At 35.9% G+C, this 26,697-nt stretch overlaps 1 protein-coding gene across 3 annotated transcripts in view; it reads right to left on the bottom strand.

Annotated features, from left to right (window-relative positions):
- capt (adenylyl cyclase-associated protein 1) overlaps window positions 1–26,697 on the bottom strand; it is a 161,694-nt gene that overhangs the window by 36,486 nt on the left and 98,511 nt on the right. For 2 of the 3 annotated variants that reach the window (XM_081755792.1, XM_081755793.1), the window contains 4 exons: window positions 19,247–19,442; window positions 15,737–15,822; window positions 12,940–13,067; window positions 5,336–5,488 (listed from right to left, as the gene is read on the bottom strand). In XM_081755792.1, the coding sequence (XP_081611918.1) occupies window positions 5,336–5,488; window positions 12,940–13,067; window positions 15,737–15,822; window positions 19,247–19,442 (563 nt within the window). The remainder of the gene's footprint in view (window positions 1–5,335; window positions 5,489–12,939; window positions 13,068–15,736; window positions 15,823–19,246; window positions 19,443–26,697) is intronic. The other variant, XM_081755794.1, reaches the window with a different exon arrangement.

Raw genomic sequence — 26,697 nt, 5'->3', positions numbered from 1 at the left:
ACGGTAACTGGGTGATCAGCGGCAGGACTACGTTCATGAGGTCAAAACGGCCGTGTTACAGTGGTTGTAAAATCAGGCGGCAGACTTCTACGAAGATGGTATTCAAAAGCTTGTTGTACGATGCAATAAGTGCTTTAATACTGAAGGAAACTATGTAGAAAAGTGGATTAAGATACAGGTTTGTATGTAACAATAAAACTGTTACCAAAAGTATACTAGTTATTTTTTATTTCAAAACGATACTTGAAAAACACGCCTCGTACTAACGAAACTAAACTGCACTTTCATAACTCGTAACTTAAAACTCAGGATTGCGTTTAAATATTTATTAATGCCGAAATTTTCAATAATAAGGAAATCCAACCTTCGTCAGCGGTTTCTTTATTTACATAAATACACACTCTGTTTCAATCATATTTGCTACAAACTATCCATATATTTCATCTACAATTAACTACCCTGCTCCACATTTTGGACCATATTCCCGGGTAAGAGATATGTAGGTAAATCATACCTAAACGAAAATGATGGCTTTTGGCGACTGGTCACCTTTACTTAAATGGTAGACAACATATCCCATAGCCACAGTGAATCAACTGAAAATGTTGGGCATTGTTTTCACTAAACATGATGCTGATCGTTATAATGTAGTGGCTACTTTCACTCTGCATAGTTTATAACATGAAGTTGCGACAATAAAAGGACGTGATTTAGACCTTATACCACGTACCTTAATACTTACATGTCGGTGAAGCTATGGTAATGTTGCCCATATTAATCCCTTACCAGGGTATTATCTTACAAGGAACCCCTTGAGTGCGAGGTCGCAGGTGCAATCTCTAGTAAGGCTCATTTGAAAGAGGTGGAGATTAGGTAATATGTAGTTTGCAGTCCTATATAAAGTAAAATGATTGCTATTAAAAGCAAGTGTGAACAATGATGACAGGAAAAATATTAACTGCTAATGACTCATCATGTGCATCAGGAGGAAGACAGACAATACGTATCCGGGAGGTACAGAAATCGACCTTCTATGGGATATATGTTTACACTTCACAAAATGAACATGGTCGACATTTACGAAATGTTCAAAACAAACCATTAACTTGCACTGTGAACACCGAATGAAAAATGACTCGCCACAGTGCTTACAAACGTTCGCATCATCAAGATCGAAGGCGAACTCCTTGGAAGTTACAAACCGTTCAGGGCGTTCAGCTAGGTACCCATTCTTAAAGAATGCATACAGAATCATATTGGTATAACGAGGAGATGAGAACTGATGGAATGTGATGGCATCCTTTACACCGATATGATTATGTATGCATTTTTTAAGAGTGGGTACCTAGCTGAACGCCCTGAACGGTTTGTAACTTCCAAGGAGTTCTTGATGATGCAAACGTTTGTGATCACTGGCGCGTCATTTTTCATTCGGTGTTCACAGTGCAAGTTAATGGTTTGTTTTGAACATTTCGTAAATGTGGACGATGCCCATTTTGTGAAGTGTAAATATATATCCAATAGAAGGTTGATTTCTGTACCTCCCGGACACATATTTTCTGTCTCCCTCCTGATGCACATGGTGAGTCACTAGCAGCTAATATTTTTCCTGTCATCATTGTTCACACTACACTTTCAAATGAGCCTTACTAGAGATTACACTTGCGACCTCGCACTCAAGGAGTTCCTTGTTAGAAAAATACAATCCATCTTCAGATGGTTTATATAGTCTGGTTCTGTTTGCGTATTTCAACAGATACATTATGTTTTCCCCGCTCTGAACGTGCTTTAAATCTCATTAATATATAGACGAAGTGTTCCAATTTTTTCTACATACTGCTTTTAAACATTATTTTCTTCAGGATTCTATAACGGCAAAGTGATGCAGGCGATGGAACGTGATATTTAACGTTAATAATCCACCAGATTTACGGCTAGCACGGTCTTGTTCAAAATATGTGCAAATTCTGATTGTTCTTATAGCCTATGTGCAACCGAGAACTTTCCAGGTGCGTGGATCAGTTCAGGCTCTGTATAAATGTTCCCAAGAAGAGACGGAGAATCGTCATATTCTGTAGATAATCTTTTATCCCTGAACTAAAGATTGGAGACGTATCTGGCACAATTTGCATGGACCAGTTTTACCAGTCTATGCCCAAAGTGTCTGGTATATCATAATACATGATATGGTTCCTGTACCTGAGATTATGTTAATGAGATTATATTAATGTTTAGCCCGACCCGTGCTGCGAGTTATGTACAGTTGTAAAGACAATCCTACATCGTTTTATTGAATGTCAGACAGTTACTGATGTTAAGTTTATCTTATGATAAACATTACAGATGGTATCCCAACAACCTACTGCGGTTTTTTCCCAGTAGTACATTAATCTATTTTGACTTTTATTTTAAGCCTCGGATACGGAATGCACTTATGGTGTGGATTATAGGGCATACATTGAATTATATTTATAATCATTATCCTAAATGTTCAGTTCAGCATTACGAACACTCGCTATCAGTATTGGCACTTAGCCAGTATCGTCAGAATTTATTGCAAAACAGTACATTCATCATTACAGTGCGCATGGTTATGCCGGCTAGGCCAAAGGAGCCGGTGATGATGAGAAATAAATGAAATGGTGAAATGAATTGGGAGGAAACGGGAGAAAGCCAAGAAAACCCACGCACACGGTGTTTGTCCACCACGCACACGGCGTTTGTCGGTGTTTGGCGCGAGCAGTGATCGAACCAAGAACTCCATGCACCAGAAGTGAACGCTGTACCAGTGAGCCACCGCGGCTCCTAAGTATATGTTCTGTATTTCAATTTTGTTTATCCTGAATATCACTTATGTATGTTTAGAATGATGTAACTTTAGTAGGTGTCAATAAATAAATAAATTTTAAAAAAATCATGGTAGGTGTTTATTATTATTATATTAAGATGTTGCAGGTAAGCTTAATCATATCTGAAATGATCTTTCATTATACAATGAAAGCCATGAGATGTGGCTCAAACAGCACAGTGTATTTATGTAAATAAATAAGATGTCGACCAAAGTGTGGAATCCCCATTGAAAATTTCGGCATTAATAAATATTTAGGCGCATTTCAGAGTTCAATTTAATAATTCGTGAAATAATTGAAATACAAGATAACTGAATTCAAGAAAAGAGATAAAGCTTACATATAACTATATCACTAACAATACTTTAATTTTGCACACTTGCAAGAGGTGCTGTTTGGGACGTACTGGTTTTCTCGCTAGGATACTAAATAGTTCTAGTGTTTACTTTTATCAAGTTTTCTGTAAGAAAGAAAGAAAAAAAACATCGTGTTTTCTATGAAAACTTTTTGTATAAAAAGATGTTGTGTTTCACTTAAAAATGTGAAAAAATATTGTGGAGCCGACTGATCAGCACAAACCGTTTAGAACACAACAGCGCTGTCTGATCAGATCTTTATGGCACTTTACATACAATGTTAAACTCAAGTGTTAGGGTTAGCAGTGATTACGATAATCAAGTATTTTTTATTCTAAATTTGCAACTAATTATAGAAATGTAGATTTCCTTATATATACTACTGTATATCTACTTCTAAACCATTTCTCAAACAAAAAATGTACAATATTTCTCTCTCAATGATGTGCATTTGTATCCATTTTACAAAAAGGGTTGCCTAATCCCTCCTAACTATTGATTTACAGTTTCCATGACTTATTATCTTACGAAAAACATTTCTTATGTCTAGGTTCTTCTAGTTACTGGAGGCCAGATCAATTATACACTGTGTCTCAAAAGTCCCCTGACTAGGGTAATTCTGTTATTATCACAGCTACAACAAAATGTAAGAGGGGAAACCCTCTTCAAATATGAAGTTTTCAATCTAAAGTGAAGGAATTTTTTAAATCAGACGAGTCGTTTGGGCTGTACACTCTTTATGCGCCCAATGTTAAATGAAAATGAAACGCTGCCATTTACCTGGATCTACAACATAAGTAAATGAAGGTACTGTATGTTATGCTAAAGTGTCGATGGCCATCCCCCCCATTTCAAACATGCTCCCATTTAACATACTCTTATAAAATTTGTCTACATCCCTTCCCGTCCTTCCCTCTCCCAGCCCCAGGTAAATGGCAACGTTGCATTTTCATTTAACACTGGGCACATAAAGAGTATACAGCGCAAACGGCTCGTCCGATTTAAAAAAAAAAATCCTTCACTTTAGATTGAAAACATTACATTTGGAGACGGTTTCCCCACTTATATTTTATTGTAACTCTGATAATAACAGAGTTACCCTATGTCAGGGGACTTTTGAAACGTATGAACAAGCAAGACATTTAAACAATTCAAAACCTGTTATTAATTAGATTCACTGCTACACAAAATAATCGTGATGAAGAGACACCAAGTTTCAACTTTTTTCGACGTTTCACTTTGATCGTAGCCCGTAATTCTTTAATTACATCATCACACTAAGAATCTGTTATCTGATCTCTGTGCAAACAATCCACTGAATTAATACTTTGTGCATCCCCAAAAAGATACGGTTTTGCTAGCTGATAACATTGTCTTGAACTTCTTAAAAAGGTGGAGATTCTGTGATTCCATTCCTTACCTTAAAACTTGATTTTAGGATCGCAGGTGTCTAATAAAATTCATCCGATGTCACACAACTGCCAAAACTTTTCGTTTATTCATCTGAAAGTTTGTGCAAATTTGCACGTATATCACAACATTCCATCGCTCTTGAACTGGAATTCACATTTGGATTACCACGTTGCAATTTTTTTTTGGTTCAGTTCTTTAGTTACGAAGTTGTCTATGGTGTGGTATAAGATGTCTGTTTCCTATGCTATTTCCCTGACAGTCTGTCACACATCAATATTGCGTAACTGTGCTATACATTTTATTGATCTCTTCTTCTGTTGTGATAGTTTTTGAAGGATTACTGCCATGTTCATCTTCAAAGGATACAGTATCTTTATACAGTATTACGAGAAAGTAGATTCTTCCACACTTTAAAGATATGTCTTCACTTTTGCTGAACACAGTGTTCTTTGCAAGTACTTAATAACGGTTCTATTCGATATGTTTCGTTTTGCTACTGATATATACACCTCTGACCATTCCTGCACTTGCACATAAGGCTGAACATATTCAGACATGTAATATATATCAGTCATTAACCACGGGGAAGGAATAGAGCACAGGGGCCAATCCTCGTTGCTGTTTTGGAATAAGCTGTCTACGGGTGAACATTACTTAAAGGATTAAGCATTTATAACTCAATTCTCTGCTAGTGCAACAAAAATACGTGTCATTTACCTTTCGTAATGGCTTCTCCCTGGTTAATTTGAGCAAAAAGTGCTGATCGGTCCTGAGCAGCTGGATCTGCTGATGGAGGGAAATCCCCGGAAGGCATGACTGGAGGTGGAGGAGGAGGCCCAGGTGGCGGAGGAACGCTTCCTACTGTATTTACTGCAAATGTACAAAGAGTTCCATAAGCCAACTAACTACAGGGTGCAAAGACTACTGTGAAATGCTAAACAGTGCTTTTAAATATCCTTAACATGCTTATAGCTGTACAAACTACAGTAAATATTTACATTGTCGATATCATGCGTAATATTTAGATAAAGCATTCGTAATTCATGAACAGTACATCTACATGGTTGGATAATTCGACCACTTGATTAAGCGGATCGCATATGTATATGGCTTCTGGAAACTAACTGAGGTTATGATAGATTAGGATGAGGTTTCTAAAGCAAACAATATTTTTAAATTAATAAACTGTGGCATAGAGTTAAGTTGCTTCCCTTAATGATGCTTCATCACAAAGATTCTCCACGAAGGTCAAAGTAAAAGAAACGCTGATTTACTACTTTCCATATGAGGAAGAAAAACAAAATATCATGTAAATTATTTTGACCAATTGAACATTTTTTATACGATTTAAAAAAAAAAAAAAACTAATATTTAGACAATGCTTTCAATGTGGTCGACTGCTAAATCATGGGCTGATGTTCAACCTTTGGTGCGGGCAAAGAAATTTTCGTGCTGACCTACCACCAGAAAACAATTGGAGAGTCATTTAAAACATAGGACAGTAAACCTCCCGTGCTGGTCACCATCACCTAACTACAAATCGTTTGGTCAGCTAGCGTTGTTAGCCATAAGCTATAAAATCAAAGAAATATTAGATCTCCCTCGTGGCTATAGATGGGAATTACACGTTTTCGGTGCAAAAGAACCGAATTCCCGGTGGCAGCTCATGTGGTTCGGACTCAACGTTAAATTGTAAGTCTATGTCTTATAGAAGCAAGCATTAGCGAAGCTTCAACCATTTGACTCAAGTAGCACTTGTATGTTTGTCCGTCTATCCATTCCACCAGAACTCTCGTAAAACTTATCCCGTTTAAAAGAAACTTGGCATGTGTCTTCCTTCAACATGCAAAACTAGTGTTTCAAGTTGCAATCCATCAGATATAATGAGCACTGGGGGGAAGGGGTAAAATCCACACCCGATGTTGTAAGTTTGCACATATACACTCAAGGCAATTTTCCAATGTTAACCGCGTAAAAGATAGTCAATTATGGCAAAACTTGGCGTGAATTTTCGGTACGGCATTGTGAATATCCACGGAGCTTGGAGTTAAAATCTGCAAGAATGAAGGAATGAATTCAGCTCCTCAATCTCAAAAATATGTCCCACGATAATTTTCATTAAGAAATGTTCGATTTTGGCGTAATATGTCATACATTTTCTTTGAGGGTTCTCAATCATCCCCTCTGAGTTGAAATCAGTAAAAAAACAATGAATTTACCCTCTTAGTCCCCCCCACTCCTAGGTTTGTTTTAGAGATTCACGATAAATTTCCTAACATTCATTCAGTTTTTATGAAATACATCTTCTCTGCCATTTCCTGTTTACGATTCAAATCAGTTCAGAATGAGCAGTGAATTTAGGCCTCTAATGTGGTATGGATTGCTGTCCCTCTCGATTAAAAAAAGTATGATCCAAGATATTTTTCGTAAAAATATTAGATTTTCAGGGAATATGGCGAATATTTTCTGAGCTTCTCAGTTATTTCCACTATTTGGATTTATACCTAATCGAGGACAAGAAAGTGAACCTCTGCTTCCACGTAAAAAAAAAAAAAAAAAAAAAAAAAAAAAAAAAAAAAAAAAAAAAAATTGTAAACATTTATTTTTAGGTTTTCACATAATCCCTACTCTTGCAGTTGAAGTCGATCAAATATGAGAACGCCTATACTCCCCTTCTGAAGATTGAATTAAAAATTCCACAATAACTTTCCTTAAAAGTAAATAAATAAATAAATACCATCGTGGAATATGGTCTAATGTTTTTCTGCAAATTTTCAATCGCCTCAACTGCTTGCAGTTGAAATCGACCAACAATAAAGGAGTGCACTCTCCTTAATTTTATATAACATATTTTCCTGAATATTTATTTAAAACACCGAGATTTTTTATAGAATATTATACGTATTTGGCCGGAGATTTAGAGTCTTACTCCTACAGTTTGGGGCTGAAACTAATAAGAAGTAGGATCACTCGCTTCAACAATGCACAGTATCTCAATACTGTAACTTCAATGCTGAAAGGGAAGTTAAGCTCGAAACCAACCAAAGAAAGAACGAAGAAATCATTGAACTTATACTTAAGTCTGACTCATGACACCAGATAACTTTAACACCTTATCACAGAACTTTTACATAAATGTATAATTTATTTATTTACATAAGAAACAGATGGAGGACAGCGATTCGAAAAGCCGAGCCCAGTTAACTGGGGAAAAGGCTTAGTAGAAGACGATATTGATTTAAGGCAATAATTGAAGGGCTCTCTGCAATAACAAGGTAAGTCGAGTTATCTCGATTCCTGGTAAAACATAGATAAAGAAGGCATGTGGACTTAATTTCCTTTTCTGTCACCTCTTGTGCATATTCGAAGTGTTTGTTGTGAGAAAAACATAATTCATCTGCATCGAGTCGCCGTTTCCCGATGCGGATAACAGAAGGCGCCACTATCTGAGGCTAGTGAAGCGAGCACTGGTAAATGCAAGGAGGAGACGCGACGTGTCTGTTTTCAAGGGTCGGTTCAAGGGAAAGCACTAGTAGGGAGACATACCTGACCATTTTGTTTACAAATGGATAAGATCGAAGCAGTCGAATCAGAATGACAGAAGCAGAAGGAATAGCAAAATCAGGGCGAAATGCAGTGTTTTGTTTTTTTTCTTCGATGTGAATATGGAAATTCAAACAGTGCTGTCAAAAATCCGGATATTGGAATATTCGGGTTGAAAAAAGTAATTCGAATTCCGGATATCCAGAATCAGATTTAAATCCGGATTTCAGATGTCGGATTTGAAAATCAAAAGTCATGATCTGTAATTCGGATATCTAATCCGAATCCGGTTTTCGGAGTTACTAGTAAATCGGCAAAGGAGGAAGGGAATGTAAACCCACTGTATGGATCTGTGCCAGTTTCGGAAATGTATAGTGGTGTAGGAGAAAAAAGCTTATTTCGTGCAGGCACTACCACTGGACACCATTCCGTTCTTCCTCAAGAAACCAGCTAAACTGGGAATCAAGAATTCAAAGAAGGATACGGAAGCTCTGCTACGATTTGTTACTCCTTCCAAGCAGCAATTTTACAAGAATGTGCTGAACACTGCTGACTTCCGGATTCTGAATCTGAAATGGACTAAGGACAGTGCAGTTTCCGGATTTTGTTGCCTACAACGCTCAGATTTTTGATATTTTGTATTCTCGTGTGCTGCAATATGTAGACGTTGTCATATACGTCGTCATGTATTCCTGCTGTTCTTTTTTTCTTTTCACCATTAGTTTTGGTTATGCAATAACAAGGTAAATGCTCACTTTTCCACCTTCATTTTTTATTATTCCACATTTTCGGTATTCGCCATTTTATGCTCCAAAGCACAGACCAGGTACTACACCACTTTTCTCCATAGGCATATATACACAGATTTACTCCTGTTAATTAGCATGTTGCACTTTATAAACTTTGTAACTCAAAACCTTCGTTTTTGACTTACCTTGTTATTGCAGAGGGCTTTTCAATTAAAGATTAATTATGGTTATCCACAATTACATTAAATACGAATAGTACATATGAATGTGTATTTTACTTTGTTAAGCGAAAACAAAATGCTGAAAGTTTTGAGTTAATTTCAGCGAGATGAACAACAAGATGGTGCATCTTTGCTCTGCTTGTTTGTAAAACTTTGTCATAATCATCCATCCTACTGCGACCTCATTGAACTATGCGATTGTTATCAAGGTTGTTAACGTATGATACATTTTTTTTTTCCTTAACGATTGGTCTCTATAACAATGTTTTCCAGCTTGTTGCAAGTTGTTTGTGTCTACATGCTTATTTCTACCGCTAGATGTATCTTGAATTCCGTTTCGTTCTGTACTTGTGTCTCTCTACGATGTAGATATTAACCTTAGTGCTAACTCGATAGTCTTGCTAATCTCTGGTAAGATGAAAAGAATAAAAGGAGACTAAGTTTTATTTAATGCACCGCAAAAAATACAAAAAAGCGACTGACCGACTACTTAAAAGTATCAATGAATTAATAACTTTCTAAAGAAGCTGACGGGGAAACGGAGGACAGTATTTACGTCTCGTACTGAAGATAACTATACCTGGTGGTATACGACACGTGTCACTTACTTTAAGTTTCTCCGAAATACTCTGTGATTTCGACAGAGAAAATGTAACCAGTTCCTAAGAACTTTAAACAGAAGAGTATAATTTCGTCACATTATTATACTAATATATTTCCCTTAAAAATGTTCTTCAGTGATTTTGTAGTAAATATTTACTATAAGTCCACAATGTGTTTGCAAAATGGCTAATGAACCCCCTTATCATTTACATAATTTTCTTACGTCTCGAGTTAACAATTAATAGGTTTGATGCGTGTATTTCTGTTCTGAGTAGCAATTAAAACGAGGTTTGTTTCTTAGTTTTAAAGCTTAGCGTCCCTTTCAGAACCGAAGCTATACGAAACAAAGACCTACGGTTTAACGTGTAATCCGAACCACATGAGCTCCAACCGGAAATCGAACTCGAGTCCCCTGTACTTCTTTTATTATTATTATTATTTTCTTTTCGAAAATTTATCTTAAGTCCAAACTCCAACTTTGATAGCCGGAACATCAAAATATTTCATACGTTTATTAAACTCGTCAAGATCTGTCATCATCTCAAATTTACACAAGAGTGGATTCAATCTATTGCACTCGTACGATACATAGTGACTTTCTCATTGATTTTTTGGGGGGAAGAAAGTGAAATGATTGGTGAAAACACGTGATAAAATAAAATAACTAACTAAAGCAAAATACAGTTCGGTCCGGAAAAGTATCCCCACTATGAATTTTGATTGAAAAATATCTTTTAATCAGATCTTCGTTCAAGTCTGCATTTCTACACGGACTGTTTTGGTAATTGGATAATGGTGTTTTATTCTTAAATCGTTTGTGAGAGTTTTTACTGATACTTGGTATAACCGACTAATTTTCTCTGTCATGTGTTTGTTGGGGAAAACTATAATCAATCTATAATTTTTTCGATGCTGAGAAATAGTCATTAAATAGGAAACTAAAGCGTACTGAAATTAAAGACATGCCATTTAGTGTGCTGCGTATGTATTCGATGGCAGGAATATGTTTGAAGTTCCAAATTGCTTGATCTAGATTACGTCATTGTTCGGTTCCCGCCATTTTTCAGTCAGCTATTTTCTGGGAGGTAGAATAGTGAGAAAAGAGTGCATATTGACAAGTTTGAAGATTGCTGGTGCTGTATTCTAAATTACAAAGCTGGGTTGTGAAAATACAAAGCTGTGTTTGTGTTAATACGCGTTACATTCAGTGATTTGGTCATATATTTTTAATTTCTACATCGTGGGAAAGGAAAAGAGCCTGTCTTTAAGAAAGAAAGTATGATTCTGGGACTGAAAATTCAAGAAATAACGAACAGAAAAATAGCAAGAAGGTTACACACTGATGACAAAACAGTGGGTAATGTTTTAAAACCTCAAACAGAAACTGGAATGTTAAGTCTAGCATCGGTGTAGACGAAAAAACACACGAAAGAGTGACAAAAAAAGTGACCAAAATCTCATCATGACCTTTTTTCCTTTGTCAATTTCTCCATTGCCTCTCTCTTTGTTTGTTGTTTTGTTTAATCTTTTCTTCTTTACTTCTTTTTGAGCTTCCTTCTTTTTTTAGGTTTTCTAAGTATGCTTTGTAGTTACAGTAAGCAGACTTAGCAGATGTAAGAAGCTTCTGAGTAAGTGGAATCAGTTCTGGCCTATTTCCGAATTTCTTCATCCCAGACATTATATTTAACTTAGCATTGAAAGTTCTCAAAGCCATGAAATATTCAAATTCATCACCTACTCTTAAGAAGAACATACAAGAAACATAACACAAGTCGAACATGATGAACCACACAACATTGAGCGGAGCGCTAACTATTACAAGAAAAAACTAAAAAACTATTATGATAGAAGAAAGAATAAACACAGAAGGGTTGTCAATCCCACCTTGAGAGCTTAAGTATCCACCAACCATCCACTGTGCTTTAGAAAGAGTAAAGGCTGAAGTGAGAATAAAGCTGATTGTTTCATATGTTGCCGCAAGTACTGAAACTTTCAGAAGAGTAATGAGTAACAGGTTTCTGTCTTCTGCATTTATTTTTATATTTTTCTTTAAAAACTCCCTATGCAAAACATAAATCACACGAAAAAGTTACTTTACCTCCCAAAAAGTAACTTTTAGTGACAGATTTGAAAAAAAAAAGTAACTTTTAGTGACCAACATGAAAAAAAAAAAGTAACTTTTAGTTAACAAAGTGACACGCTAGGAGCCCTGCTATAGGGAGCAATGTGTCCCAAAGGTATAGGAAGAATTAAAGTATGCACAGATCTAATTGGCGGTTTATCATACTGAGATACTAAAGAAGGAGCTTTTGAATACAGGGGCCATTTCAGTGGTTTAAATCTTGGACCATTCATTTTTCAAGATGACAATGCATCATGCCACCGATCTAGGGTTGTCCAACAGGGCGCGTTAGAATTGGATATACAGAGGTTATAATGGCCGGCTAATTCACCTGATATGGACCTTATCGAAAATTTGTGCGTTATTATGTCTTCCAAATTGAGTTAATATTGTTGAAGTAACAGAACAAAATTAATGGAAAAAATTGTTCATGTTTGGTAACATGAAATTGAGCCTGGTACATGTTAAAAACCTGTTGCACCAATGTCAAAAAGAGTTCAGGCTTTTAAAAAAGGTAATGGACGACACACAAAATATTGAAACACTGTTCATTCCTATGTTAAATAATGTAAATTATATTGTAAATCTATGTCATGAAGATATATTACACAATATGAGTAAATAGCCACTCAATAAAGTCATGACCAAAGCTTTTTCAGAAAACATACGAGCGGGGGGATATTTTTTGAACCGAACTGTATTATCTTCTGATCTCCTATTTAATCAGAAAATTAACAACTGATTATTTAGTTATTTCATGTCAGAAACATTAGTTAAACTAAAACAAATACAGAATACGAGTGCATAAGTTAAGTGCGCCAAGAAAAAGAAAATCCAATACGCCAGTAACTGAGCCCCTACAAAAATAATTTCATGTTCTTCGCCGTATAAAGCAGAAGTAATATTCAAATTTACAAGCCTATGATCTAATTATTCCTCTTTGGTGAGTAAAAAATACGATAAATTTGAAATATTTAAATAAATATATCTGGGCAAAAATTCAGCACCTAAGACTGAGATATGGCACATAAAGGGTATATTTCCACCATGACATTGAGTTCAATGATTTTTTTAAATCAGTACCTGAATTTGCAGTTATTGTTTCAGTTCCGGACCAGACTAAACCTGTAGTATGGTGTTGCTTGACGTACTGTTGGAGTTCAGTAAGGGTTTGGCTCCACGCTTTCGCCCACTCTACATGATTCTTGTCCCTAAAAATAAATAAATAAGTAAAAATATTAAATAAACAACTACACAAGAAAAATGAAATTAAGCAAACACACGGTCAGGCTGAACAGACATCTCAGACTTATCGAAACAGTCCCTGTTTTCCGCTAGATGTCTTCCTTATCCCTAAAATACTCATCGGGATATCTAAATGTTCAATTTTGCAGTGGTCACTTTGCTCGAAAAACTTCCGTTTCCGGCTTTTAGATTTCGCGGAGCCTCCTTGCTAAGTAGTATTGATGTGAAATACGATTTTCGTAATTCTATACCTAGTATTCTTTGATTTATTTTATTACGGACATAGTGAAAACAACACATTAAAAATGTGTTTTCAGGGATGCTTTACTGTCACTTCTTTTAACACGAAGTGATTCAAAAGAAAAACTGGAATGTATTGGCCATAGTGTGTTCTATTGCACACGGAAGTCGGAACATTAACAACTACTTGCCCCGGAAGAACCACAAACATCGATTGTGCAAGTATTTTTAAAAGGCAGTGTTTTTTTTTTTTTTCTTTTTCAAAAATATAGTTTAGGGGTGCGGACAATTTACAGTTAATTTAACCCAAATTAATGCTTGCACTTGTAAACAATATGTACAAGGATGCAAAACCGAATGTAAAACGGCTCCTATACAGCCCCAGAAATAAGCGAATTCTACACAGCACAGCGTATCCAGACCCGATAATTACGATTATGGCAAATACTTAAGATTACACGTGACGAATCTCTATGTATAAACTCTTGTGTTTAGCCTTGAGTTTGACGAAGGTTAATTCTCTTCTAAATTTGCAAATTCCACAATCCGAATTATACGGAGTGGGTCTGTCCCAAAGTTTCAGGGTACGTGTCCATTCGTGTACTCCTACAAAAATCTGGTAAAAGGGAATACCTGAACTGAAATTAGCTGCCATTGAAGGTGTCCCGATTTTTGTAAGATGTTCCAAAGTAGCGTCATTTCTGGTTTTGCTTGGGCAGTGGGGACGGTGGCAAGACTCCGATGTAAGTAGTTTCACGTTTTTCATTATCATATTATTATACTCTTGATTAATATACCGGGTATATTTAAAGTCCGGGACCACAGCCCCACTTCGTTTTAAGTAGAGATATGAGAAAATGAAAACAGACGAAAGTTATTGGAAATAGGTGATTCTCAATCTAAAATGGTGGAATGTTTCTAATCGCACCAACTGTTTGGGATCCACACTAGTAAGGAGCCCATGTTAAATTAAAAAGCAGCGTTTCCAGTTAAGCAGGCCCACGGAATTGAACATAAGGAGAAAAAAAAAAAAAAAAAAAAAAAAAAAACACTGGGAACGTGTGAGGGAACCTAGAACACTTTAAATCAGTTCCCTAACAATACTGTTTTGTTGGTATGGTGAATGCCCAAAGGAACAGCTTGCTAAACTGGCAACGTTGGTTTTTCAATTATCGTAGGGCACTCTACCACTGTAGAGCCCAAATGGCTGGCGCGATTGGAAGGATCAGCCATTTTAGATTGGAAACCACCTACCTTTAACATCTTTTTCTCCCTTTCCATTTTTCCGTATCTTTACTCTCAACGAAGTTGGCCTATGATCCCGGAATTTCGATACACCTGGTACATATATCAAAATCAGGGCGTTACTGTTCCCTTTGTAAATGACGACCTGTGTCTCGGTGTTTCAGTTTGAGAATCTGGTCAGGCTGCATACGCTATTATATCCGACAAATGATTAATAGGTACCTATTTAGTGAATTTACGAAAAGACTAATGTTTTACAATCATTTTAATTATGGAATATACACTGAATTACCAATAAGCACAAACAGCACAGGAAATCACTAACTTTCACAACGCATATTTTTCTGTGTTAATCCTTCAATATCTATTCTATTTTAAATATGTATTAAACAAGATCTAATATATATGAGTTATATTTAACTGTATTATTGATATATTGCAGGTACGACTTGAATGTTTTTGAACCATACGTACAGTAGTACAAATTGTATACAAAACAACACTAAGAAGTCTACATGTAAATAGTGCATACAGTTGGGCGTAACACGTAGTTACTTATATAAAGTTTTGGGTCAATTTAGACACTCTCCCAACGAATAGAAAAAGCAATTATTCTTGCTAAAAGGCACATGGACTTTCATAAAAAAAGAATTCCTGTGACTTTTATTTAAAAAAAAAAAAAAAACTGAAGCAGGGAAGCATTTTAATTTTGTTGTCTTGTTTGATATTAATATATGTTTATTACAATTCAACAATTTTATTTCATAGGGCCATTTCCAGCATACTTCAGACATAAATTATGTAAGGCCACCTTTAAGCATCATGAACTGAACTATCTAACTTGAGTAAAAGGATTAATCACTGTTGCCCTGAAGACGTGACGTGGCAGAGCATTTGAAATCTCTGGTTGATGTAACTAATAATTAAAAGATGTTTTGTATGTCATAAACAACATTTAATTCTTAGAAAAATTAACCTTCTTGATTTTTCTGATATGTTGCATTACTGTATCATCATTAAGTTTGGAAAAATAGTCAAATACATTAAACAGAACACTTAAAGAGGCATTAAAAGATTAAAGATTTTCTCATCTATAGTCGGAAGTTATTAAGAAGAAATTGATTCCAGATATAGTGAAAGGCGAACTCACTTTTCTTTCCAGTCCTTTAATACTCTATTAGAGTAAAATTGACCAGCATCGTTCATTTCTTTAACAAATGGCGCAGGTGCAGGAGACTGGAAGAAAAAAGAAAGAAAAGTGAACATGTGCATGTAATATATATATATATCTATTTGTGGTTTACCTTATTTACCTTCATGTCACATACTGAATCGGAAAATTTTTGATAACTTTCTGTCAGCATTTTAAAGACATAATAGGTTAAGCGGATGTCTGATATCTATCCACGAGACCAAAAGCATAACGTCAATTGTTTACATAGTCCATGACAAAAGAAAATATCATATTGTACACTGTATATGTAGTTATATTTAAGGTAACGTATCTTCTTTTGTAGGTGGTATGTACGTAATACAATGGTTACATTGTAGTAATTTTAGTTAGGAGTAATTTGCCCTCATATTTCATGCTCCTTAAAAAATTTAACACTATAAATTTAAATGTTTTTATCTTGAAAGTGCTGACAGAAAGTCAGCGAAACCTCGATGGGAATATATGTACAGGAATACCTTGCATAAGGGGATTAACTGGTTCTGCGCTATGAAAAATCGCGTTATTCAAGATATATTTACAATGGATTTTAACTGAATTTGTCAGCCACAGAAGTTCAGGATAATAAACCTAGTTATTTTAAAAACTAAAATTGGCATACTTATTGCCAGTCATAAATACATGTGTCATAAAAGAGCCGTTATGCAAGGTCATATTATATGGTATATATTGTAAGGATTTCTGATTCCTTTATGACCTTCTAGAGAATTCTATGAGAACCTTCTAGATTTCTGAGAGCTTATCAATCAATCATACATAAAATCCTCTTCCTTAAATTGGCCATAAAATGTAACTTCTCTGATGGCGCTGTGAAATGGGTAAGGAATTATTTCACATGTGCAGCAGCAATTTGTGACCATATCCAATACTTTCTCTTTACTGCGCGATCTCAATCTATGATGTCCTCCAAGAAGTGTTCTTTTCCATCTTCTTTATCTGTCTGTACATTTTAACGGTCTACCTTATGTTTTACAATATTGTAAATAACACTCATCCGCAAACTTTACTTCAAATCAATCTTAATACTTGGACGGTTCAATCCAACAAATGAATGACGATCCACATCATATTAATTTGTGGTCAGATGAAAATGGGTTAGCTATAAACTCAAACGAAATCCACGTGCATCTGCGTCTCTTCTAAACAACTAAGGAAAACACATCATTCGAATGTACCAGCACTTCAGATCAATTGAACAATTATTCCATTTTTCTTTGAACAGTTACAAATTTTGAGATAACATTAGATTGATTTCTTGAATAGAAATCTCACATTAATGTCGTATATAAGAAAGCATTCCCTCACGAGACTAAAGAAAATTTTACCTATAGGAACAAAGTTATTACTTATAAAACCTCTAATATATCCTCAGCTCGAATATTGTGATGTAGCACTATCAGAATTAAAGAAGAATTAGCGCACCGTTTGCAAAGTATTCAAAATGCTTCTATTCAGTTGTTTACAATCTGAAACAATCAAATTGGCGCCATGGTGGCTCAGTGGTAGAGTGCCCAACTTTGGTGCACAGGGTCCCTGGTTTGATCCTGGATCGTCTCAAGTGAACTTTGTGGTCGACGAACACCGTGTGCGTGCATTTTCTCGAAGTTCTCCAGTTTCCTTCCACTTTCTTCATTCCATCATCATCACCCACTTTCTTCATTCCATCATCATCACAATCTCATTATTACCATTTCCCTTAGCCTCTGTGCATAATCGCGAGACAGTTAAACACAAAACAAAAATAACAACAATGAAAGATCAAATCATTAAATCCATACTATTGAAAGCCTGCTCTATTAAAATTTTCCGATAGGCGGTATTTGCACAGACTCTTACTTCCTTTAGAGACTTTGTGTTTTCAACAACCTTCCTACATATTTCCACAACTAAATGCTGGCCATGATCAGAATCCAGACCAGGTATAAACTTACCTTCTTTTCCCTTCTACTCGTAGAACCATTATTTTAATTTTTTTCTTTCCACCCACTACCCGTGTATGGCATAATCTTCCACCTAACACACGACAATCATATTAAATTCATTTATTTAAAAAGTCGGTGGAGCAAGCCTTTTATGATTCAGGCGTGCCCTATTGAAACCTGATGAGAAAAATGCTGATTTCTGCTCTCCTTTATTCATATTTGTTTTTATATTCATCCAATTTTATTCTGATTACATTATATGCGTATTTGTAGTTTTGTGTGTGTGTGCGCGCGCGCTCTAGGCGTATTATTATTAATTATTACTATTCTATATATATGATTATGCGGCTCTACTTGTATGTTACTTCAGTTATTATCCTTATACTTTTTAATGTAAAATGTATACCATATATTAGCATGGTTAAGTGGGAGACAAGGCATAAGGCTGGTGCTTGGGGTCCCGGGTTCGATCCCAGCCCCCGCCAAGTGAACTTTGTGGTGGACAAACACCGTGTGCGTGGGTTTTCTCGAGGTTCTCCCGTTTCCTCCCACTTTCTTTATTCCACCATTTCATTCATTACTCATCATCACCGTCTCCTTTAGCCTAACCGACAAAAACTCAAAGATTTCATTTCACTTCATTTCAAGGCATGAGGCTTAGTTAGGCATAACTTTGTCATGTAAAATAAGACTAAATAAACAAAGTAAATAAATAAATATCGCATGCATGTTGTTTCTGTTAGTATGTAGGCTACTGTGCTTCGCTTATCCAAACAAAGTTAACACAGTGTCAAGCAACTTAACCCTTCAATGCACCGTGTAGCTGGTTAGCTACACACTTAATTCTTGCGTATAAATCTCACAATAGTTGTTTTTTTTCGTAAGTGCATTTTGTTGCAGCTTGTATATATTCCGTTTTTGCAACTGCTACAAGAAAAAGTCCCTAGGCCTCTGGAGATATGAGTTTTCTTTCATTACAAAACTTTTTTTTTGTGAAGCGATAGTTATGTCTTACCTTTTAGTTATTTTATAGTGCAATATATATACATGTCTAATAAATGTGAATGTGTAAAGTTTTTAACATTTAATATTACTAAAACTAAAACCGAACGCTAACCACAAAGTAGATATTTTGACATGGGTTCGAAGTGTAAATTGTATTATATAGTAATTAGCTACAACCAGTTAATATTAAATTATTAACCTAAATTTTGGTCCTAGGGTTTTAAATTTGTTTTCCTATAATTTACAACATTAAATTCTAATCATGGTATTTTTTTTTTCAGAGAAAAAATAATTTAAAAAATCATGCATTTAAGGGTTAAGATCATTCAGTATTAATAAAAGGTCTAGTTTTGCTCGAACTATTTTCATGAATAGACCATTGATGTTATCATTATTAATAGGAGGCCCATTCTATTAACAGACAATAGTTTTCAAAAGAACAAATGATAGTTATAAATACAGTAAATAAGTCGACAAATTTGTTAGTGATATCAATACTCACCACTGTTACCCAACCAAGTGCCGCTATACTCTCACTAACTGCACTCAAATGGTTAAAGAACGAAGATCCTCGATTCTTCTCGCGATAGTCTTGAATTGCTTGAATCTTGTCTGATGTCGGTTTAAGTAAGTTCATTTGCTCCGACTGACTTGGTGCTTTTGATTTTGATGCTACTGTCAGGAACTCCTTCTGGGCTCTGAAATTCAATTAAGATGATTATTCAACAATAATGAAAAAGGCAAAATACAGAAAAAAATTAACACACTGTACAGTCGCGGTCAAAAATACAAAAAATTACTAAGAAACACGCAAACAGGCTAATAATCACCGCTAAAATATTAGTTTTCTTCTACATGTTCGGAAGAACCTTCTTCCATCTTCGGCTTACTTGAAATTCAAGAAGGATTTAAAAATATAAGGCTTCTTACATGTAGAAGAAAACTCTGATATTTTTGCGGTGAGTATTAGCCTTTCTGCTTGTTTCTTACTAAATATCATCATCGCTTGCAATACTGTGATACAAAAATTGTTGTTTACCTTTCTCCTCCAAAATAATAACTATTTTACTTTTTCTTTCTGTTTTTCATTGTTCATTAAATCTTTAAACTGTTTTCATGACAATACATTACATACGTATTATTCCTCTAATTCCTGGATGAAAACTTATGGTGGGAGTGCCAAGGGGCTCCGATTCATTATCTACACCATAAAGCTCACATTGAAACAAGTAAGTTTGGGAACGGCAGAAGAGGTTTGGAAGCAATAACCATGTTACGTTCCAAAGTTATTCTAAAACGATGACAAACTTATTATTTCAAACTACATGGTCAAAGAGCCAAATGTAGTTAGTTCTGATAGTACGTGTTGTGATGAAGACGTCAACTGTTGAAAGATATGTTGTATGACAATGTTGAAAGATATTCTATGACAATATTGGTGTTGTTAATTGTTATGTCAATGTAGGATTGGAGTTAGGAAGTATCTACATTGAGATAACGGTAATAAGCAAAGTGTTGAATGGTGTATTCGCTTATGCTATATTTAGATGAGTTTTGAATGGATCATTGAGTGAAGACCCATAATAATTGAAGAAGTATACAGTAAAGAGTGCAGTAGAAAGCTCACCAGTAATTAACATTTAGTAGTGGTACAGTTGAGTAGTGATCACAACTAATACTGTTTAAAATTAGAATAATGGATTCTTCGAATAGGCTATTCGTTATTCGACGATTATTCGGATAACGAATAATTATTCGGATCATCTTCTCTTTTCAACCATAGGATAGTCGGAAATATGGATAATATTTAGCATTTTTTCCCCATCTTGAGACAGCAGTTTCAGAGATTGATACGTCCTCTTCTTTCTAATTACACCAAACTATTGCTTGCTTCGTTTTTTTCTGTTTTTCTCTTCACTAATACGTCCATCCAGTTTGAATGACGAATAGGGTGACTTATTACGTTGCTTCTTCTTTTCTCCATTACTCGCATGATTTATCTGTTTCGATAGCTTTCTTTAGCAACCCCTCGCTTTTCTTCTTCGCCGTCCAAGGGATATCCAGCATTCTCACATTTCGAATGCTTTCAGCTTCTATATTTCTGCTTTCCTCAGGGACCACGTTCTTGAGCCATATAGCGCGATGCTGCATATCAAGGTCTTAATGAATTCCTTCCTAATTTCTAATAACACATTTTTGATGTCAGTATTCCTCTCTTCCTGATGAATGCATGTTTTGCTTGTGCTATCTTCGCTTCTCCCACCTGAGGAAATTATACTTCTCAGGTATTTAAAGGATCTGACTTCTTCAATTCTCCTTCCTCCTAACTAAATGTTGCTTTTTGCTGTCTGTTCCTTGTACACTTCAGTATATTTTTTTTCTTTTGATTTATTTTTATTTTGCATTTTTGTTTCTGGGCCAATTAAAAAAAATTCTTCATTTTAGATAGAAAACATTATATTTGGAGGCGGTTCTCCTTACGTTTTGTTGTAACTCTGATAATAGAAGAGTTACCCTATGTCAGGGAACTTTTGAGACACCCTGTATGAGTTTTTATCTTAAAAAGATAAGCTCACATTGCTCTTCTGATTGGGGCCGCGGTGGCTCAGTGGTAGAGCGTTCACCTCTGGTGCTTGGGGTCCTGGGTTCGATCCCAGCCCTCGCCAAGTGAACTTTGTGGTGGACAAACACCGTGTGCGTGGGTTTTCTCGGGGTTCTCCCGTTTCCTCCCACTTTCTTCATTCCACCATTTCATTCATCTCTCATCATCACCGTCTCCTTTAGCCTAACCGTCATAACCGTGGGACGTAAAACTCAAACATTTCATTTCATTTTTGCTCTTCTGATTCAAGCTCTCGAATATAGGTAAGAAATAAATAATCCTTCTTTGATATGTGAGACGGGACCTAAGTGGGATTTGAATCATTACTCAGGTTTCTCTTTTCCCGGTTAACACATTTCTGTAACTATATCCGGTGGAATTGGTAAGTACACCGATCATGATACAAGTTCAAATTTCTCGTGATGAGGAATAAACGAAGGGCAATAATGAAGTGTCCTTTAACCTTATAATCCATCAGTAAATCAAGTATCATTATAGATGGCAGACCTACTGTTTCTCGCCTTCAAGAGATGATTTGGAGGGGCAAGTTATATAACTTCCGTTTGAGTATATACAATGTTAATTCTCATTATTCAAATGGAAGTCTAGAAGGATCTGATTTAAATGCAATACCAATAAAAATACAGACTTAAAGAATAAAGAAAATAACTACATTATTCAAATGAAAATCTACAATAGATTCAATAAAATACTTAACGATTTATGAATTTTTAAAATTAAATTGATAAATTTTTACCTGAAAAATCACAAAGTTTGGAAGTGAAAATGAAATGAAATGAAATCTTTGGGTTTTACGTCCCATGGTTATGCCGGCTAGGCTAAAGGAGACGGTGATGGTGACAAATGAATAAAATGATGGAATGAAGAAAGTGGGAGGAAAACCCCGAGGAAACCCACACACAAGGAGTTTGTCTACCATAAAGTTCACTTGCGCGAGAGCTGGGATCGAACCAGGGACCCCATGCACCAGAGGTGAACGCTCCACCACTGAGCCATCGCGGCCCCGCTAGGTTTGGAAGTGGTTCACGTACCAGAAGTTGGCTGAAAAAATACAAGCGATATATCCTAACCTTCCTCTCGCAAATCGAACACTAAAATTTAGTATGTTTAAAAGCTTTTTTTTTTTTTAAAAAAAAAAAAGCTTTTGGATGTAATGGTACATGAAATCAAAAATAACCTCAAATACAATTATTATTTCCTTCGTTACATGTTGTACTACATATTATGTCTAGCTATTTATTGAAGGCATATAGTGAGGGCATAGGAGCTGAAACCAGAGCCACGTGTCTTCTGACGGTGTCTTGCCGTCTGGCCTACTTCAGTTTCGCCTATTGAGCTAAATACCAATTTGCATTATTATCTTTATCTCATCTTATATATAGGCGAAACGAGTATTTCCGTAACACTTAGGCTTACTCGGGGAGGGATATTTAACGTGTGAGGGAATTTTCTTACAAAGATTTATTTTTCACCGTGAATAACAGCACCAATAGCTGACAGTAACAACAGATATGATTCGTTGTAGTTCCAGAAGCTTTTTGGCCCTCACTGGAACTTAAAAGATGGGTGCTGTGATGCAGGTAACTATAAAATTCTTTTGAAAAAGACTAAATCTTATACATTTATGCTTCCTCATCAGACACATACATATGATAGTGTTTCAGTACGTTCGAACCATTCTCCACAATCTTAGAAACTGTACATGCGTTTGCAGGACTTCTGAATAATATGCTTAGTTGAGTAATAAGCCTACGGTTTAATTTTCTTTTTACTTTTATTTTACATTGAAACATGTTCACTTTTTCAAATGATAACAATTATGTATTACATTTTTAAATATTTTTCAAGCAATGCTTAACATTTCCTATCCTCATAACTGTGGAAATAAGTGTGTTTTTACTGAAAGTTGTGTGGATCATGTTCAGGACTATTATAGTTGTAGATTATAAAAGTTAATACTCAAGTCGTTATACAATATACATCACTTACTCTCTGAATATTCGATATTAAGGAGATAGGTTTTCGCTAGCGAATTTTCAAGCGCAGTATAGTTTTCGTATGTCTTTAGATCAAATCAAAATAATTTCGCTTTCTAAATCCGAAAATCCTGTTCTATTGTAAATCGAATCTGGTATCGACTATATGCATTAAAGTCACGTACACTCATGTCCAAAATGATTGTCGCATATCTATAACTGTCTTCTTGTAAGAATATAATTTGATAATGATTTTGCAGGGTACTTTCAATATTGATACTATGTGTATAATCGGCAAACGTATATTCGTGGTAAATTTCACAGGAAAAGAATTATTGCTAAATGGCCAAGAAAGTTTTATTGTTCTTATTTACTGCTCTTTTGACATGAAATTTACGACATATATGTCTTTGCTGATTTTAGACATACTAACATTATAATAAATACCGGGCAAATTCGTTATCAAATTATATTTGTACAACAACATATTTATAGACATACGACAATAATTTTGGACATGAGTGTACATTAATCATTCGACAGTATCTAACATGTTTTCTTCCGCAATATTATTCCTCGGCTGGCACACAGCCGACGCTCCAATTCATTCCAAAGATGTTCTATAGGGTTTAGGTTGGGGCTTTAAGCCGGTCAGGCAAGCACTTCCATCTGATTATTGTTAAACTACGACTCAATGGCGTGTGCTGCATGAACAGGAGCATTATGGTATTAATACAAAACTGTTTCCACAGTGTCGGTAGCATGCTATTGTCTAAAATGTCTTTGGACACACCAGAGGTCATAGACCCGTCAATTAAAACTAACGAGCCCAACCCAAACCAGGAAAAACAGCCCCAAACTATGGCACTACTACCACCAAATTTCATGGTTGATTCAATACACTCCGGTAAATACCGTTCATCGGGCATTCGTCAGGTCCATACACACCCTTCAGAGTGCAAGAGCATGTATCATGATTCATCACTCCGCATTACATTTTTCCACTGCTCCAAAGTCCAATTACGGTGCTCTTTGCACCACTGCAATAGCCTCTGTGCATTGGTGTGTGTGATTAGGGGCTTCCTGGCGGCAGCACGACTATGATAACCAAGTACTATCCCCTATCGGCGGACAGTCCTTCACTGGCCTGTGTAACTGAGGTGAGACGGAAGTCCTCTGCAACCTCTAACAAAGATGTATGCCGGTTGTTTCGCACAACACGCTTCAAGGTTGTCCGGTCACGCTCACTTAGTTTCTTGGGCTTACCAGACCACGACTTCAGTTCAGTAGTTCCATGGTGTTTTCCTTGACTATGACATCATTAACTGTGGACAGGGGCACGTTTGGCTGCTGGGAAATCTCTCTGACTATATGTTCAAATTTATGGGTACCTACAATCATCTCTCTTTCGAATGCACCCAACTGAATCATTTATCGTGACAGACAACACGCGTTTGACGCTCCGGCATTTCTGCCTTCACTTATATAGCATTGATGAGGTGTACTGATGGCATTCTGGCACTGTTTACTTGACGTGAAGGGGTGCCCCATGGCTTTTGGAAACATGGTGTATCTTTGATCTTAATATTACTCTATTGCGAACAGTACTCGTAGATGCACTATTTTAAGTTTGAGTATTGAATTCGCATAGTTTGGAAGCCTTAGTTTCACACTGTGAAACGACTCACTTGTTCTTACGTAAAAACAGAGATCTGTGAATTTTGGAGTTTATTATTATTACTTAAGACTGTACTGTTCAGCTTCTGATAAACTGCACGTGAGTAATATTTGCAATATATATAATATATATATATATATATATATATATATATATATATATATATATATATATATATGACCAGCAAGCGTCTTTGCCCTGCCTTACACTTAATAATGTTTCCCGACAGGCACGAAACATTGAGTCTATAGTTGGCATGTTACATGTGATACTACTCACTGTATTTGTTGATACGCACCAGGTACAGCCTTTTTCACGTAAAGCATACAAGGATTTTCATAATGATTATTTATAAAGATACAAAAAAGCATTGTATTTTATAAAATGATGATACATACATACAAATACATGTAAAATATCAGAAAATTCCCCAAGTATATTGAGAACTATTACAAATGTTCAATGCGCTCTCCCCTAGCAACCCCATAGATATCTAGGTGGTAGTCCATTTCTTGCCATACACGACCTAGTATGTGACGTGTAACAGTGTGGATGGTATTGGCTATGCGTGGCTTTAATTTGTCAATTGGACGCGGTAATAAAGGATAGCAAACTGTATCTTTAACGTAACCCAAAGGAAAAAGTAGCTATGGAAAAGGTATGATGAACGTAGCGGCCATGACAGAAGATTGCCATCATTGTCATTTCCTCGTCCAATCCAACGATGTGATTATTTTTTGTTCACGAACGATCTCACCTCGCTGTGGAGCTGTAGTGAGGTTCCGTCCATTTGCATAATGAAGGGATTACTATCTTAATCCAGTTCAGAAAATAACCACTCGGTCAACATATCAAGGAAAATGAATCCCGTAACTGTTCTCTCCATGGAAAAGAAGGGACCGCAAACCTTTTCCCTGTACACAATGCAAAATACATTCATTTTAGGGTAGTCCCGAGCTACTACAAAAACTCGTGTTGGTTTTCCGTTCCTCAAATACGCACATTGTGTGTTTATTTTTCCAATTACATGGAATGTCGATTCATCTATAAAAGGAAGGTTCTCGAAAAAGTTGTCATTCTCAGCCAAAAGAACATGCACAACAGTGCCGAATTTTTCCCATGCACGACGGTCATCGGGTGTTAGCATTTGAAGACATTTATTCGGTATGGTTTCATGTATAGAAGTAAACGTAGAATACGCCATAACGTGAGAGGAATTTCAAGTTCCCTGGATCCAGCAGGAATCGATTTATTCGGACTCCGTAAGTAGGTTGCACGAACTCGGTTCACATCATCTTCAGACACTGAAGGTCTACCACTGTCTTTGTCTTTGTAAACGCAATCCTTTTCCTTGAATTATGCACACTATCTTCTACTTGAATTGTCAGACTGCATCTTTCCATAACGCGTACAAGAGTGTCGTTGCACAGCTATAACAGACTTCGTTATGTGATATTCGACATAAAAAAAGTCTTTTCACTAATAACATCAGCCATACTGCACAACTGTAAAACTGCTCCCGAGTGGCAGATCTGGAAACAAGTATTGAAACAAATAACGAACAAAAACTTGTTCACTTATGCTACATTTACTTGTGTTTGCGTTAAATGTGCCAATCGCACAGATCTAATGCAATGTATCAAGACGAAACCCCGACAATCGATTTGCAAACCTTG

Source organism: Thermobia domestica, chromosome 4, assembly GCF_964235325.1.
Source record: "Thermobia domestica chromosome 4, izTheDome1.hap1.1, whole genome shotgun sequence".
NCBI classification, from domain to species: Eukaryota; Metazoa; Arthropoda; class Insecta; order Zygentoma; family Lepismatidae; genus Thermobia; species Thermobia domestica.
This window is presented reverse-complemented; position numbering and strand designations above follow the sequence as displayed.